We start from the raw sequence: 19,383 nt of genomic DNA on the forward strand, positions 1-19,383 counted from the left end.
TAGTGACTATTGTGGTCCAATTAAAACTTCTGAGTGAAGTTGGGCTTTCAAGAGATACAGGTAGAGATTGAAGCCTTCTGATTTTTTTTTTTTCCTCTGGGTGACTTCTGCCACTGTCAAAGCTGCAACACAATCTCCTCTKCTCAACGCAGCATTCAATAACCCCTCTATTTACAGACCTACCACTCTGAAGAAAATCTATGCCCTGGTGCTCTTTGGGAATGGTGTTAGCTGGGGAGTTAATTGGGGCACAGGATGGGGCAGATGCAGAGCAGGCAGGCTGCGCAGAGCAGCACTGGACACAGACATCTGAGGTCTGGATGCACATCCCGTCCGTGGTGACACTCCTGATCAAATTCTGTGGTACACCAGACCTCCAACATTTRTGTGGCATATTTTTTATGTAAAATCATCACCTCAAATTCAGTATTTGCATACAAAAGCATGCTGCTTGAAGAGAAATAAGTAGTTTTCACTGTCCTTGTATTAACAGCCTACCGCTAAAACACTGTTTTACACAGGTCCTTGTTTTTCTCAGCCTGCAGAATCAYGCCTGGTAGTTTAAATCTGCCACTTCGCTTTTTTTCGAAGGCATGTTTTCCTACTCTGAAGGCATCGCTAGATGTCACCATTTCCTTGGACAACAGAACACATTCACATCTCTGTGCCTGCCTCCAGCAGCTGTGATTACGAGCCGCGTGTTTGGCAAGACCCAGTGTATTTTAAACTACGCTAAAGCCACCATTGCCATCGGAATGGATTGCAGACTCTGTAGGGTTCAGAGCGTTTCCAACAGAAGATGCTGTATATTTATACGTATGATACATATACTGTACCGGCCACTGCTGTCCATAAATAAAGATCTGACTGCGGGCGATGTCCACTCGGTTCCAGGCTAGTGCCAGGCTCAGCTGGTCGGGAGCAGATGCGTTAGCTCCTGTGTACACAAACAGGGGTGCAGGGAGGAGAGCAGGAGAAAAGGAAACAAGACATTAGGCTCATTATCCCATGGTAATTCCTCTTCGTTAAAGATCTCACAGATGTCCGTGTCATTTGTGCAACTGATCTCATATTGAAACAAAACCAAACCTCCCACTGCACCTGTGAWAAAAACATTGGCACTCAAATTTGGATCGATGGTACTTAGATTATCTTATAAACATTAATTATTTCCTCACATTCCCCTTCAAAACACAGTAGATACAGGGATATCAGAAGAGGCAATTTGTGGTGGACTGAAATGGTTTCACTCCTATCAGATGAGAAGCAAGAGAACAAGCCAGGACACAGATGGAGCTGCAGGAATACACACACACCCACACACACATGTGTGCCACATGGGCAMGCACACACACGTGTCTCTAGCAATTACAAGCAGATTCAACTCATACAAAAACCACTGATTTCAGTAGTTGTGCATTTTTTTTGGCATCTTATGCATTCCAGCTTGGTAAGAAGCATAGGAATTTCTTCCCTGTTGATACTGAGGGGTCTTGGAGGGAAAAATTTCCCTTCAGAATTGAAATATCCATGCAAGAAAGCACTCCATAAAGCTGGTGTCAAGGTATAACATGTCTAAATTAAATGAGAAACTATGCTGATGATAAAATGGATTTGAGCTGTTTGTTTTTGGAAGGGAGGGTATGTTTTTCCCTGTAGTTTTAATGGACACTGTGGGACATTCCCGCCCTGCTGTGTTTTTTTAATATTTCATGGTTCTYAGCTGATTTGTAATAATAAAACAGCATTTGTGTCTCAGTGTCACAGGGAGAGCTGGCCTGAATGAACTGATCAACCAAATAAATAAAAGGCCCTTTGATTTTTAACTACATATCTGCATGCGGTGGTTAGGTGATTGTATAAAAGCTTATTTTTTAAAGACCTCATACCTCTACTGTTATTTTGTCTTTATTAATTCTTATACTGGTATCATGGAGTGAGGATGAATAACAGCTTTCATTACTTCAAAGCATTTCTGTCCCCATTTCAGTACTATTCAAACCCACACGCTGTTCCAGCTGGAAGTGGACRCTGAAAGTGGACGCAAGGAAAACATAAAGCTGGCTGCTGAAATTCTCTGTGAAAACCTTAATGAAAACCTTCATGAAGCTTAGCCTATAGATTAATTTCCTAACTGCCAACTTTGAAGTGAGTTCACYGCTGACATTGCTCAATAGTTGTCAATACCTACTGCAATTGTTTGGGAGATRGTGGACTGTGAATCATCCAAATCACATCCGTACAGAAACAAGCTCTGATTAAAAGGTGCAAAATGCAGGAACAGAACAGAATYGAAAGAAATGAAGAAGAAAAAAAAAATTAAAAAGTTTCTGTAACTTCTGTGGATAAGAAGTATCAGGATGCCCCTCTGTACAAGACAAACTTCTCATTACTGTATACTACAACACAGACAAAAGCTCTCACAAGAGACCGCATGGGGAATGCCAACAACTTTCAGTTTCTTACACAAGCAACATGCAGCATTCAAGAACAGAAAATATTTTCCTTTGGGAAAGGCAAAAATGTCTCTACATTTCAACATCTCAAGATTTACTTATAAAAACAGAAAAAAAAGATACCTGCAGTGARTATGACAGTGTAAGTTAAACACAGAGAGCAAATAAAGTTCTCCCCCCTTTTGAAGCAAACAAGAGATCCTCTCAACAGATCTCCTCCTTCCCAACCACGTGCCTGTAGGAGAAGTGAGAGCTTCAGCAGGTGCTCAGGCAAGGTCTTTGGTGAGCCATGGAGGAGGCACATGGGTGAACTCTAAAACCCAGGAGCAGTGATGGTGATCCCACAGCCTGACAACACTTCGCACATGTGATGAGGGAGCTTCAATTCCTGATTTTCCTACTGCAGCCTACAGTCTGGGTAGCCAGGGGTGCTGTCTAATTAGGAATCATTTTGGATCAAGAATGGATTAGGTGGATTTGGGGAGGGAAGTGGGCTACTTACACTGCCCCCAATTCAGACAGAGGTCAAGCTAAATCACTGAGGCTTCAGGTGARTAACTTCTGAGCCCTAGCAGGGAGCGTTCTCCAGTTTGTGTCAACCGACCCTGGCAATCCTGGGCCTTTTCATGCTTTAGAAAAGATTCAGCTGGCAGATAAACACAGGGACTTCTGGTGCATCTGATCACAGGAAAGAGCAGCTGGTGTAGGGCATGAGGGGGTGCCTGCTCATCTGTTTATCAAAATTGTTTTCTTTGAGCATGCTCATTGCTCCAAATACTGAGCAGAGGGGAAAGCAAGCCATGGCTCAGGCTGTGTTCTTCCAATTTCCCTTTACTGTGCTTCAGGCTGCCAGCAGTGGCCAGGCTCTCCTGTGGGTATGCCTGCAGCCCCAAAGTTGATGCTCTTCTCGGTGTTTGTTGCTGTAATGTTTGATTTCATTGTCTCACAGAGTGCTGCAGACATCTGGCCATCGAAGGAAAAGTGTGGTTTCTCAAGGGGATGGTATACTGCAGGACTGAACCAGTCTATCAGCCAGGGTGCAGACTGGCAGGTGTGCATGCTGGGGCCCTGGTGCCTGTGGTGGCATGGGTACTTCCAGAGAAAAGCTTCTTGCTGGAAAGCCCTTGCCCCTTGCTTCCTTCTCTTTCCTGTTTTTCCTGAAAGGTTTTCAGGTGAATGTGGGTAACAATGACATTACTTAAGAGGAGAAGGAAAATCAAAGCTATAAGTGTTTGTACAGAGCAGCATATGGGCTGTGGATGCCTTTTAATTGGTTTTATTCTAGGATAGGATGGATGGCCTTTGTCTCACATGAAAAGTATGTATGCAGGCTATTTTAGGTGGAATTCTACCCAGTATTAAGAAGTATGAACGATTCCACTCATCTAAGAAAAACTCCACAGAAAAAGGGTGAGCTGACCTCTCTTAAGATACTATCTCCTTTAAATCATTTCCTTGACTGTATTCAGTGMCACAGAGCATGGATTTGAGTCAGCAGGAAGAATCCAAAAAGTGATTTTTCTGGGGATGCATCTCACTCATGAGTGTCACTGTAACATGCCCAAATCAAAGCCAAAGGATATCTCGGAAATAAAGAAGTAAGGTAGAGCTGATAACATTTTGCATTGTGTTGTTTTAATTACCAGATGACACTTGCTTCATTAAACAGCATTTTAGTTAATATGACTAAAGTCTCTGTAATATTTGCTCAGCATTCTGGTGTCTGGCTGATTGTAAGACATGTTCCTCAAAAGAATGACACKGACTCTGACAACATCTGCAGTGTGACTCTTCCTTTCACCTGCTCCTAGAAGAAAAGGTGCATTTGGGATGCAATACACTGTTTTGGCAGTATTTTACCTTGGTATAGATATTGCTGGATATAGACAGACTGCTGGGACARCTGTTAGTTCATGCAGATGTTCATTCTATGTTCTTAGGCTGCCGTCCGGGACTGCTTGAATATGTTGCACAGACTCTTCTGGTAAAAAGTCACACTGTCTACTCAGTATCTTGGAACAAAAATGCAATATTCCTTGATGATGAAGCCTGGGACCATGAACTTGGTGTTCAATCCTCAGTGAGCCAGGGCAAACACCAGACAAAGAGTGCTGTGCAATTGCAAGATTACTGAAGAGCTTGTACACATTTATTACTACTGGCTTTTACCTACTGGCTGAAGCTTGCTGTGACCAACATAATCCCCTAAAGGRTTCTCCTGGAATAGCCTATGACCCTGGTGCTCAGGAATCCAGAAAGCTGAAATGACAAGAAACTGATCTGTCTAGACAGAAATGGCRATGGGACACTCATTTCCATAGTGCCTCTAAGCATGTTAGCATCCTCTTTGGATCATCATCTAAAGAAAATAATTTCATCTATTAGAGAAAAMAACATTCCTAATTAACTTTTTGCTCTGTGTCTCAGCAGGTCCAATTTGTCTTACATTTCTGCAGCTGTTTGGTGCTAAGGCTGTGTGTTTCCACTGCATTTGCTACAAGAATTTTCCAGGCATTTTGGAAACCAATTGTCAATAACTAAGCAGACAGGAAGAACAGCTATAAGTGCAGTAACCATATATCTGACCTAACTCTGAAACCCTTTTGTGTCTGTGATTTCACGGCKGGCAGACTATCCTGGGCCATCTGATACCACATGATGGCTACTCAGTGAGCATGAATCATGACTTATTCACAGGCTGGAAAGCGTGCAGAGACATCAGCTCTGCATTAGCCTGACATGGGTTATCTCCAAGGGATACAGGGCAGTCACATCACTGTATGCACATCCCAACTGCACCCCTTCCCCAGAGCTGACAATTGCACCAGGGAGGCTTCTGGAACACCATGGCTGGTGCCAGTCTGCTCCAGACATTGCAACAGCTTTGTGAACTAGGATCTTTGATGCCACTTCAAAACAAGTATTTTTTTTAGAACATCTCCATATGCTGTCTTTAACTTCCCTGCCACATGCCTTCTGCTCCGCTAGCAGCTGCAAAAGGACAAAATCCATTATGGTTTGAGTTCCAACTGTTGAAGCTAAGAGAGCACAAACAGTTAAACTGTATTGATAAACTTGCCTGCTATAAACTCATGCCTTTGGAAACTTACTTCCCACATTTGTGTCTCTCCACACAAAAAAAAAGAAAAAAAGAATTTGCAAACCATATGCTGTTGTGACATCCATGCAATGTAAATTGATAACCAGTTTGGATGCCATTCTGTAGTTTATTGAAGATCACTTCCAAGAAAGATAGATCTTGCTGACAAGATTAAACAAGTGACTTGTAAAGACAAACAAGGAAATAATATGTGGTGCCAGATTTGGGGCTGGTGGAATATGCTGTCCAGGAGAGCTCCTGAATTGGCAGTGTGTCTGGTGCGGGCTTAAAATGAGATTAGTTCATCACAAATTTTACAAAGCAAGCAGGAAATGATAATTTTTGTTTCCAAACCCTTGTCCCCCACCTCYCTGACCAGATCACTCACACCAGGGTGGGATGGGTCATTAGTTGACATGCTCCTCTTGCACTATCAAGAGCTGCAAATTCCTTATCAGTGAGACTGAGAAAAAGCTACTGGTAATCACTCACCAGTTTCATACTTTGCTCTGCCACTTTTTTCACACATACTGGAGAGTAGGAAGAGATTCATTCTTGAATTTAAATCTATGAAATTCAAGACAGCTCAGACCCTGTCTTCAAATCTTATTACTATTTTTCTTTAAACTTAAGAGRCATGCAACTCTGGCAAGTAAATTTCCAATGGCATGAAAATTCCAGTGGCATGAAAAAATTAGTTTCAATTTATTTTACTTATTACAAATAAATTCTTTATTAAAAATAGACAAATGGTTTGGAATTGTTACCTTAAACTTCCTGATTTGATAAAAACCCCAAGTATCACCAGACTAATGGGATATTTACAGAAAGTTTCTTTCAAGGTGGACCACAGCTAACGGCACAAAGACATGGTGTGAAAAAGGACAACTGACTGGGCTGAGACCACAGATCTCATCTTTGCATGTATTGAYTACATGCCTTTGATCAGAACGCTCATATGTACCAGAGGCGCCTGAGAAATCTGATCTTCATTGAATACCTTCATAACCAGAATTCCTGAGGAGCAGGAAAGATGAGGTGTCTAAGTTCCTTCTTCCTCCTCCAGCAAGAAGCAAGTGCTGCTGCCATCAGCAGAGTTTCAAATCAGGATTCTCAAACAAGTATGAAAGGAGATGTCACTTATAAGATCCAGGCACCTCCTGAGCTACCAAAAATTCCTTATGATGACTCGCACCATTAAGATGAAGAGAAAGGTAATTTATTTTAGTAAGGGGCCAACAGAACCAGTTAGGCACTTGAAAAATGGGCATTCCAGATCAGAAAGGACTATTCAACCATTAAAACAGTTGCTTATATAAGTACTGCAAAAGARCATTTCAAATAGAAAACAATCCTCACAGGCCTGTGGTTTATTTTCTTCAGATTCCAAAAGTCATTTTTCGGAAGACTCCAGGGAACTATGTTGGGATTCAGACATTAAAAATATACCTTGAAAAAGTGGCATCACAACTCTAAGGCTTTCTTCTCCTTATTAATAGAAAATGAGAGAAGTTATTTCAGTGATTTTCTTAAGAACAGAAATGAAGAKAATAACTTCACACTGAGAATAATGAAGTATTCTGTTATATTTAAGATAAAAATGAAACCTGCAATTTTACTATTTCCCAGGGACAAAAAGGATGAAATTGGTGATGGATACAATTCTTGATCCTTGTTTTGAATTTTTTTTTTTTTCCTTCACCTTGATTTATATTGCTTCTGCATGAAGATGTCCAAAACGCCTTGAGATTTAATTATGTAGATGGCTAAAACTCCTCACCTCAGGCTAGCAGCAGCAAAATAGCCATGTTACCTGCAGGACAAACAACTGGTATCTTGATTGAAATGATCTGCAGAATCCCAGAGAGCACTACTACAGAAACCTAAAGTAACAAAAACTACTGGGGCAAAGTAACTCCAGCTCATTTCCGTTGTTGATATCTATCAGCTTTAAATAATACTTYGGAAGTGGCCAGTGCTTGTTTACTTTCCTTGCTCATATATTTGTTTTAAGCATTTGAAGTKAAACTTTTAAAATGGGATTAAAAGTTACACAGAAGGTAAAATGCTATTTTGCATGGCTACATTAAAGTTACTGAGGCCTTCTCTCTTCATACAGCTTTTCTTCCTTGAACAGGAAGAAATTAAGAAAACTGTTCCTGGAACAAGCAAGAATAAGCTCCACTACTGTTTGAATATCCAGTAAATCTATTACATTTTCTGCTGTGACTCAAATTCAGGCCTGCCACAGCTGTACCATCTCATCCAGGTGTGGCATGACAATAGCATGATGACAACTATCAAAGAGCCTCATGAAACACAACTTTTCCCAGCCTTTGGAAGTCCATTCCCTCATGTTACTCAGGCTGCACTTTAAATTTGTTTGATATGTGTTATTCTCTGTTTCTCAAATCAGCATGGTCTGTATTACATAGCAYAAAACAGAGCAGACAGCAATAAGATGACCTTGGTGACTGATAAAGGTAGTTTGTGAAAATCCCTTTTGGTGGAATACAATTCAAATGTCAACCTCCCAGTCCTTATTTAGGTATGTAATCCTTAATTTGGAAAGTTTAATGGGCTTCAGAGCCTTTAAAATCTCACCTGTTTCTATACTTGTAAGCAGATACTACATTACTAGATAACACAATATTTTGGAGAGAGGAAAGCTAAATGGTGTGTCTGCCTGACTATGGTTATGATGATMTGTAGTAACAGCAAATTTATTTCAAGACAACCTTTTAAGATCGTTAGTTGACATATAATGGCTTGCAAAGATTTAACAACTGTCAAGTTTAAGATTATAAACCAAACCACCCCAATTGCAGAGTTCTTAACTCTACAAGTGGAGGCTKGAAAGAATCTCACACTACTTCCAGACTTTCCTAGGAATGATTACAGATAACATTTTACTGTGACAATAGAGCCAGCTTTATATAAATGGATGTTCTAGCTACCAAGGTAATCTAAGTAAGTCTGAGAAACTCTTTGTCTGTCTTGTGAATACCARTCTTCTCAAGTAACTGGTATGGAGGTCACCACTGATGTTTCTCGTGACACATGAGTGATTGTGAAAGGAGAACAAAAATTCAGAAAGGAAAAACAGTAGTTGTTTAAAGAAAGAGCTGGGTTTGTATAAAGCTGTTGGAGCAAGAAGGATTCTTCAGTTTCATGGTATAGATTTACCATCTTGACAGATACTGTCRATAAATGCAGATTTCAGCACATCAGAGGCAGACTGGATTGATATGGACTCACTGCAGAGTTTAACTCTGTTACCTTTTAGTAGTGCTGTCAGGATAGCTAAATCAATATCCTGGTGTCCTTCTGATCCCATGCGAAAAACTGTGATCTGCAATGTCAAAAGACAATACCATTAATGAAACCAGGGTAATTTTTTTAAAAAATAACTTAAATCAGGGCAGCATGACTTGAATCTTAAAATGTTCTGATGGCTATGAGATAATTTTACTTTATTTGCTTTATGAGAAGTTTGTTAAACAGGATTAATATACAGTATTTCTTCAAAATTTGATAAGATTGAAATTGTATTAATGATCATATGCAAAAAAAGGCATTCAATGACACTTAGAGGGTGAAATTAGAGATGAAGGGATGTTTCTGTATTAGAGTGACATTAGTGCTCCCAATAGATTACAAGGAGGATTTAGYTGTATTATGAGTGGACCTAATTGGTGGCGTGTGGCACAGAATAAATATTTTCAAGTGATATTAGATACTTATTCAACTTYGTGATTTTATATAGCAGAGAGTTAGTAAAATAATCTAAGAATTAAGCTTCTAACAGGTCCAGGAACATTTTCAGCCATGTATGGTCAATGACCTATCACTCTGGTTATAGACTCTGAGGCACTGAATATATATAAATTATTATATATATATATATTATAAATAATAATAATAATGAATATAGTGCAGCTGTTCTTTTAGCCAGATTCACTCTTGGTTAAGACTGCACTGAAACACACAGGAGTGTAAATCCCCTTGCTCCTCTTGTTGCCATGGCAACGGCTGGTTTTGGACCTCTGCTTCTTGAAGAAGCAACAGAGATTGCAGTTTTTTACTAGTGCCTTTCATTTACCCGCGAAAACTATGTCATCATTTTGATCTAAATAGCTGTTATCTATTTTCTCTTTTGTCAGGACTGCCTCAATTCCTTTTTTTTTTATATAAGTGATATATAACTAGGAATTGCATAAACTTAATTCACACTCATATTGAGCAACGTATGCTGTTTCCATGTTCCTAGATTCCTACTCACACAGCACTGAACTGCAGCAGAGCAAACATCAGGGCACAAAGAGCTGACTGCCACCTCAGGAGAAGGAGATATATAAAGTCTGAAGTACAAGGTAAAACTTTGGTGATAAGCTTCTGTTTGACAGCTGAAAAATGCAGCAGAGCCTATCCCAGGAAATTCAGTGCAGCCCTCCTTTAGCCTATTCTGCCTTAAATTGATCTCGGAGCTCCAGGAATTTTAGAAACTTTGGCATCAGAAAATAGTACAGCATCTTAGAGGCTAAAAAGGCAAACTGGATAAATAACATGAAAGGGGCTTAGCTCAATTAGTCAATTGAGTTAGGTGATGTCTAAATCATTTAATGTAAGAAATTACTTATGTTGGGTAACCTCCCCAGTTAAAGTAAAGTTTTCCAAGTTAGACTTAGTTTGACCCTTCAAAGTGTTTTGAGACAAAGCATAAATGAAGCTTTAATGAACTGTTTTCTCTCTGCCTCTGGAATTTCCAGATGTTTCTGGCAAACTGTTTGATGTCTATCCCCATACTGCACATTTAGAATGCAATAGAATAGAACAGGATAAGAACAGGAAAAAAATATATTATTTCAGTTGGAAGACATCCTCAACAATCATCTAGTCCAACTGCCTGACCAAAAGTTAAGGCATGGTATTAAGATCATTGCCCAAATGCCTCTTAAATACAGACAAGCATGGAACATCAACCACCCCTCTAGGAAGTCTCTTCCAGGGCTCCATAATTTTCTTGTAAAGAAATGTTGGATGATAATTTTCCTAATTTTTTTTCTACTTCCACAATGACTGGCAATGAAGCTTTCCCTGCAGTGCAGACAGGCTGCCCGTAATGTGAGTAGAAATACACATTTTTATGTGTGTCTCATCTCAAAGCACAATCAAGATGTGAGCTGGTAAGACCCTCTTCTCCACACGGTCATGATGTGCTTGCCATGCCACAGACAACAAACTTGGAGGTAACGTGAAATGGCAAAGTGTCCTTCTCTGTCTGAAGGTCCTCAGGAGAAGCAGTMTGCACATTGGGAGCTAAACAGACTGGACAGTGGAGTTTGGAGGAGGAACAAACAACATCTCAAACAAAACACATCATCAGTGAACTCCCAGCTTAATAAAAAGGAATCACTGAACAGCTTATCACCACAGGAAAATTAAAGAAAGCACTTCTCATATATTGGACCACATATAACCCTTAACTTCCAATTTATTTTTCATCGCTCTTCCCATGCATCAGAAAATTAAACCCAGTTCAGCAGAACAAAGTATTGCTGTATTAAAAATAAAAGGGAACTATGTAAATGACTTACATTAGAATAAAAGACTGTCTTTCCACATCAACTATGGTTTTATCATTATTTTTAAGAGGCCGGGCATAATTCAAGTGATAAAATAAAGAAGACAAATAATTGGGAAAGAGAGATGGAAATTGAAAGAGCGCTCAGACTCATACTAGAATTATAATTCAGGGGTCATGCCTGAGGTAGAACTAGAATTTCAGACAGAACCAAGGAAAAATACGATACTTCATACAATCACACAATCACAGAAAATTTTAGTTCTGTAAGAGGAATTTAATAAGAGGAAAATACCTCTAAGATCATCTAGTTCTACTATTAACACAGCACTGCCAAGTACACCACTAAACCATGTACCACACAAACTCTTCTAAATACCTCCAGGAATGGTGACTCAACCACTTCCCTGGACAAGCTGTTCTGGTGCTTGACAAGTCTCAGTGAAGATTTGTTTCCTAATATCCAATGCAACCCTGCACCTCGTGCAACCTCAGGGTGTTTGCTCCTGTTCTGTCACCTCTTACCTGAGAGAAGAGATCGACCCCTGCATCACCTCCACCTCCTTTCAGGCAGTTTTAGAGAGTGGCAAAATCTCCCCTGAGCCTCCTTTACTCCAGGCTAAATATATCCAGCTTCCCCAGCTGATCCTCATTAGATTTGTGCTCCAGACCCTTCTGCAGCTCTGCTGCCCTTCTCTGGACAGAGAGCACCTCARAGAATCACAGAATACGCTGAGTTGGAGGAGACTCACAAGGATCATTGAGTCCAACTCCTGGCCCTGCACAGGACACCCAAGAGTCACACCACAYGCCTGAGAGGACTGTCCAAATGTTCCTCGAGCTCTGGCAGGCTGATGCTGTGACCAGTTCTGCCTATTCAAGTGCCCAACCACCCTCTCAATGAAGAACTGTTTTGTAATATCCAACCTGAACCTCCCCTGACACAACTTCATGTCCAAAACCRAACACAGGACTCAAGATGTGGCCTCACCAGTGCTTAGCACAGGGTGATGGTCACTGCCCTGGCCCTGCTGGCCACACTSCTGCTATGAGCCAGGGTGCCACTGACCTTCTTGGCCACCTGGGCACACTGCTGGCTCATGTTCAGCTGGCCCTCAACCAAATGCCAAYTGACTTTCAAAATGCTCTGAAGTTTAGGGCCTTGGAACCTCAGTTGGTACTGTGGACTTCAGTCTTTTCTGAATGCACAGAATCCTGCAGGCAGTAAACAGGTATGTTCAGTCTCTTCTTATGTTTTCGATTTACTGTCACTCTCCATAGCTGCTTTCTCTCTGTGGCTRATGCACTCATCTTGAGGTGTTTGAGGCAACTGAACTTTTGTTTAGGCAGGTACTCAGCAAGTAGGAGTAAMCAAAGTTAATCCTATTGTGTGAGGCTGTCAGTGAGAACATAGCACCAACCCCCAAAAAACAATCTGTCTGGAGCCTGAGCAGATAAGCAGAACACAGCAGAAAATCAGAGCACCAATCAATCAGGTTGGCAAAAGACATATTTCTGCAAGCATGCAAGGTTTAAAATGACTAAAGCAACCTCTACTTTCTGTATTCAGAGGCACGAGGGCTTGCAGACATGTCCTAAAGTATTTATGCAGAATTGACACTCAGAAATGTCCAATAGCTTTAGGACTTACCAAACCTGTCTGTCCTGCTGGAGACCTCTTGTTCTGGTGTTTTCTTTCCYGTGAGCTAACAGGTAAGAGGTTTATGTTTGCACTGTGGTCACCTAATGCCAAGAGCCACTAATGCACCTCAGAATGTGGCAGTGCCACTTTCAGGTACATTGGTGGGTGAATCTCTGCAGAGAACCAACAAGCAACACTGTGATGTTGCAGGAGGACATTGGCTGGAGCCCTGTCAGAATGGCCTACAGATGCTCCTGCACTAAAAAATACGCTGTGCTAAAGGAAAATATCTGGGTCGTAAGCTCCACGCTCCTACCTCTTGTTGGATGAATGTCTTGCATCTAGGTAGATGCAAAAAGAACAGAAAATTAAAGATTTAGAAACCCATTTAATAACTCCCTGCTAAGAAAAAGAAAAAGCCTTTATTTTCAGTGAAGAGAAAATGCCTAAGAGATTTTCATCTACCTACCATAGACTCTGTTGTGGACTTGCACCCTCAGGACAACTTTAGTAGGAAAAAAAATAGAAGAACAACCTAGTAAGGTGTGTGTATGGAACCCAGGACATTTCATTATAAAATAATAAATCCCAAGAAGTTTGTGTTAAAAAGTAATATATGCTAAGGCCTTGCTTACATGCCAAAAGGAAACAAGGAGGTAAGAGCTGCAATTTTAGTCAAACTACCACTAAACACTCTTCTATACTGCTGTGAAAAAGGGAAGATTAGTTTTAAAAGAAATCTTTTCTATGCTGCTCTGTTTCACATTGTAGCTATGAAAGSGTTTCCTATTTTTCATAGGAAAATAATGAAATTGTGCTATGGAGTAAAACTACTATTTACCCTCGTCAGCTATTTCTTTTGAACCAAAAACCAATTTACTCCCAAAAAAGAAAAAAACCCTCAAAATTAAGTACCCTTTTTCCCCTCAGCTACCTCCATGTAGCTGATATTTTCAGTTGTTGCTGTTAAACTCAATTATTTTAAAATAACAGTTTTTTCTGTTCATCTGTAACCCCATTGGGTATTTTGTGGAWGGTCTTATTTTGATTTCCTCCTTTCCTTCCTCAGTGTTAACATTACTTGTAGGCTTGAAATGACTTTTTCAGGTAATTTTTTGAGTCATCTCAGTGAGCAACTGTGACTTCCAACAGAAAGCATTAAAAATATTTTTTTTCTTTTCTTCTTTRCACATATTATAGAAGCTGGTGTTAGCATTCCTTACAAATACCATTGTATTGAATTCTATTGCGCTGCGCTGAAGAGAGAGATCTTCAGACAGACTTATGTAAAACACACAGGTAAATGAATCATCAAAAGACGCTGCCCAACAAGTTGCAAAGGAGTTGAAAGGCAACYGGATTCTTGCTAAATATCTTGGGGTTTTTTTTTGGTGTGCCCACAGTGATCTATTTGCAAAGTACAGCAGCAGATTCTTTCAAAGCTGGGGCAGATGGACTYCTTTCAGGCAGAGGTGCTTGGAAACAGTCAATCAAACTTTTGTATCACAAACTACCTCTCATTTCCCTCCACAAAACTTGCCTAGTAAAATGCACGAGGCTTGCCCTTAAAAACAGGAAGCGACCCAATGCTTCCCTGCCCTTCTCACCCCAAAASCCAAACTAAACAAACACAAAATCCCCCCTCCAAACCAGCAAACCAGCAAACGACAAASAAACAAACAAACTCAGCAACAAAAAGCTGGGAAGGTCTGCCCTTTACCTCACTGCAGATTTTGCTGAAGTATCTTTGTGTGAAGAGGATTAACTTCCAAGAAAGTAAACTAGCTGCGTCCTCATTCTTCCTAGGAAAATGTGGTAGGAAATCACTGAGCCAAAACGGACCTTCTTTGCAAGCAGGATTACAGCACACTGTGATAGCTGCCAGCAATAATTACAGTCCAGCAGGGCAGAAACCTAATTTTCAGGCAGGACAGGCAGAAAGCAAATAAAATGCAGGAAGAGTAAAGAAGASCAGCAGGATAGAAAGCAAGGTGGGAAGAGGCTGGAGAGGTGCTGGTGGGAAGCAGAAGGAAAGTATTATCTGACCTTGGACTCTACCAAAAGCAACTATTTAAAAACTGCTTTGCTTTCTGTTTATAACCAGTTCCATCCTTGTTTGACAGGTTATTTTTTTTTCCTTCTCTTGTACATAGTTTGTAGCTCAGCAGGGTCAGTTTAGCCCTACTGAGTTTCATTCATTCTTTTGTTTTCCTGCCTTCATGCTGATTGAGCTCCTAAAGTCAGGTAACACTGTTATACCTGAGAGCAGTGAATACCAGACTTCCRGAAATTATTCACACTCTGAGAGACAGAGATAGTACACTGCTGTGTGAGATTTCCCAAGTTCTCTGTGAATGCACATGCAGGGTTACCTTAGACACATTAATTAGAGCTGTCCAYACGCAGTCCATAGCGGCACCTACCAACCAAAGGACCAGCCAAGACAGGGACACCTCAAAAAAACTGCTGAGGAGGGAAGATGCTGTGAAACAGGAGGAAAATGAGGTCTTAGATCATGAGGACAATCCCTGATATGGCAGAAACACTGAGACTCTTTAGAGGACAAGAAATGGCTGTGGTTGGCTGTAACAAACAAAAATTTCTGAATTCTTCTAAGTTGTACCCCTACCCTCAATAAAYGTTCACACTTGTATCCCTTACTCATCTGGGTGAAGTAGACCTATCATGTGTGAAGAGGACAGGACTTGTGCAGAGGACAGACAGACACAGTGCTAGWGCCCAGATTAGGAAGTTACAAGACACAAAGTTTGTTTTGCTGTATAGAATGCTTTCTAAGCCATCACAGTTTGCCATATGCAGGATTGGCTGGATATATAAATGATTAACTTTCATTAATATGAGCTGCTATGCATTGGGCAGTGTGTACAAGTTTGTGCTCCACAAAGTTTGATTATATCCCTAGAATGAGAAAAAAGAGCAGTAGGTAACCATCAAGGGCAAATTTCCCGGACCACAGAATGGGAATTAATGAAAAAAACCTTCTTTGAAATAATCTAAAAAGTTGTTTGATGGAATAAATGACAGAACATAAATATTGTTTATATTTAACCAGCATATTCAGTTCCTCTTTTTATGCCTTTACTAGCCAAAAAGTGAACACATCCATCCTAACTCAGCCTGTTTTTCTCCCTGTTTTTCCATTTATTCTGGAAACTCCACAGAGATGGAAGATCTTATTCTGTTTGATGTCATTGTAAGGGGCCAGGATTAAATTTGAATAGCAATGCAGCACCAGGCTGTACTTGGTATTTATTCTACAACATGCAAACATTTAGTTTTTTTAAGTATGGTTAACCTCAACCACTTCAGGGTATGAGGATTGAGCTGAAATATGCTCAGATTTTTAGCATGTGTTTGAAGATGGAGAAAACACCACCAAAACTCGAGAGACAGTGCTGTGCACATCTGCACAGAAGGATGTTTTATCCTCTGTCAGGAATGAGACAAGAGATGAGGAAGAAAAATAACTTAAACTGCAGATTGACTGTGCCTCTGACTACACAAGGGATAGCTGAAGATGAAGGMAAAGAACAGGATAGCAGTGATGAGAGCAAAGAAAGCACCAAGCATTCTAGCTTTGCAAACCTAGCATTCTAAGAATCCTTCAAATTATTCATGCTTTTAGAGATGGAAGTGCTTCTCATCTTCATCTCATTATGACATCAGGAGAAACTATATGGTGATTTAAATATATTCAAAGTTATTTTTTCTTTTAGCTACCTCYGGGAAATTTTTTAGTGTCTTTAAATTTCATGTCTGACAATTAAGCGAACTTTTCTTATGCATCACAGTTTTATGTAAGTCAGAACAAAACATCTCCCTTTTCTAAAAAGAYGCAGGTGCAGTTGTGAGTGCAACCTGAAAGTCTCCTGTTTTAGAAAASAGGTTAGTTCAGCAAAATAGGCAATTGCTTCCAGAGTACATGTTGAAATTTATAATTTAGGTAGGCCTACCTAAATATTTCAGAGGAAAATTACTCTGAAAACAGAAGAGAATTTAATAAAACAAAACATTAAAGGAGGTCAGTTGTGTAAAGTGTCAAAATGGTTCAGATAAGAGGGGAAAGCATTTGCCTTTTTCTTGGAATGAATAATACTATTTATCACAGGGGAAAAGCTGCTTGATGTGGAGGCATAACAAAGATCAAAGTGAGCAGATAAGTCAGTGGGTAATACTGCAGAAGAAGGGGGATAGCCAAATAATAGGAAAYTCAGGAATGAAAAGATTAGAGATAATTGTGTTTAGCGAAAACATAAATTAAGTAGTTTGCTATTTTGATGAGTATGAAAGAGAATTCCAAATGAGGAAATATGAAAGAGCAGATATAAGGGGAGAAGTTTGAATGTTGGTTGCAAAATTTTAACATTTTACAGCTCCTTCTTCATTGTGCCAGCACAGTAACATTTCATGTTTTGTTTTTCCATAGACTCAATGTCTAGCAAAAAGCAGGCAACAAGCAAAACAATAAGTGCTGATAAGAATGGCAGCAATTCTGAAATTGAGGTGCCATCAATTGACAGAGGTTACTGTAAATGTTTGGCTTTCCCCATATCTGGCATCYTTTGTTCCAGTCTGGACATCCAAGACACTCTCAATGATGGAGAAAACATGTTATGGAAATGTCACAGATYTCTCTCATTTAAAAAAATCACATTTCATGATGTGCACATACTGTTTAAGTCTTACAGTGCTATCAACATTTTTGYAATAGAATATGCATATTTTACAGTGGAATAAATGACCAAAAATGTTTTGGTAGTAGAGCCATTTCTTTTCTCTTATACAACTGATTTCATACAGGCACATTAGGACATTCACTGCCTGAATTACCAGTCTCTGATTTGAAAGTTGTTGATATATGAGTAAATATAAACTGTAGGCCACAAATCATATGAGCAGGGCAATGTAAGTCAGACATGGTCCTTTACATCATCTGGCTGTGCACATCATGGRCTGTGCAGTTAAGCAGAGGTGTGATTTCATGGAGACTTGCAGTGTAGAAACTTGTTAAGATAAACCAAAGAGAGAGCAATGGTTTTAATTTCTGAGATAGACATTTTCATTCAAACATAGGAGTAATCCAAGATCTTCTATTACCCTGATTCAGACATGAAATGTGGAGGAAGTGTAATTCACTTCCTGTAACTCTTCCACTATAGAGCGAGGTATTAACAAGACACTGACAGAATTGATATTCTTCTGAAACATTGAAGTCACAAGTTATGGAGACAGTTAATCACTGAGATGGATATTCTGGATATTCTAGGAAAACAAGAACTCAGTTTGGTCATTCCCACTGCTGTACATCCTAGAAAATCGTTTCACACAAGTCATGGCCCAAAATATCACTGTCTGCAACATTTACATGGACAAATGTGTTTTCCAATCTGAACTGAAAATGCAGACCTTAGAGTAAAGTATTGTGAGTTGACTGGGTGGCAAAAGTGTTAATGCTGGGGACTCTTGCTCCATATGAAACTTCAATCTCTAGTTTTCCTTTGCAACGATTTTCAAACAGCCTGACAATACAGGGATGCCCAAATTGCTTTGCTATAGAGGATGCAGACATATGCCTGTTCTGTATTAMGGCTGACAGTGTCATGACAACACGCAGAGACTGAGGGGCAAAAATAGTCACAAACCATTAGTTTCTTAGCTGGTTTGCTGTTGAGACCAAATAAGCAATACCTGGAAAAGACAGCTCCCTTAGCGTGAGATATTCCTGCAGGAGAGTAAATTTGCAGWTCCTGCTTTATCTACAGAAAACCTGCATCCCATACAGTGAGCTCMTCGCCTGTGACTGCGATATTAAAGCAGTAATGAACGGGTCTCAGTGCCCCATCTCAAGATACTGAAAGGTAATTTTATTTTCTAAGGAAGAGAAAAGAAATTATGACTTCCCAGACACAACAGAGCCTGCCAATAAGAAAGGTTTCTGAACATTACCATAGAGTATACAAAATGCATWGAACCCTTCCAATTCCCTGATTGTACAAATTGGTTGATACCATCCTATGTAGAATTTGCTGTGTCACCAAGTACTGCTTTGTCTTCATTTTCCTTATCCAGAAAATTTGCAGAGCACTATAACAATTCAGTGTGCATTTCCCTGTTAATAGCATAAGTGGGGTAATGGATATTTTCAGAAGCTCATATTTTTAGAGGGGAAAGAAACATTCTAAATTTAATTTCTGTAGCTGCAAATTTAACCACGAAATATGTAGGAAGATAGGAAGTGAAAAGATTGTTAGTAAGTTGCATTAGTATCTAGAAGAAGACTTCACTGAATGCACCAAATAAGCAAAATATCTGCTTACTGAGTGTAAGCAACAAAAGGAATATTGGTCTTTGCAGACACATTCAAGATATGAAGATGGCACAACAGAGGTTCAGGATGGACCCAATAACTGAAYAAACTGCACATTTCTGCTCCAGTGTTAGGCTGGACATTTTTGTACTTTCTCTTAGCAGATGCCCTATCTCATCTGACACTAGTTGAAAAGCAGATGGTCCAAAAGCTATTCCAGGTTCAGTGCAATACAACAGCTGTCTTTGTTTTTTTTGGTTTGGTGGATTTTTT

The 19,383-nt window shown here is 39.9% G+C and overlaps 1 protein-coding gene across 1 annotated transcript in view; it reads right to left on the minus strand.

The window, feature by feature from the left end:
- Positions 1 to 19,383, minus strand: part of TRPM3 (transient receptor potential cation channel subfamily M member 3) — a 252,210-nt gene that overhangs the window by 60,222 nt on the left and 172,605 nt on the right. Inside the window, exons 9-10 of the mRNA XM_057372497.1 lie at positions 8,836 to 8,908; positions 837 to 937 (exon numbers count right to left, since the gene is read on the minus strand). Of these exons, the coding sequence (XP_057228480.1) occupies positions 837 to 937; positions 8,836 to 8,908 (174 nt within the window). The remainder of the gene's footprint in view (positions 1 to 836; positions 938 to 8,835; positions 8,909 to 19,383) is intronic.

Source organism: Malurus melanocephalus, unplaced genomic scaffold, assembly GCF_030028575.1.
Source record: "Malurus melanocephalus ecotype Western Australia unplaced genomic scaffold, MMel_1.1 scaffold_7, whole genome shotgun sequence".
Classification (NCBI taxonomy): domain Eukaryota; kingdom Metazoa; phylum Chordata; class Aves; order Passeriformes; family Maluridae; genus Malurus; species Malurus melanocephalus.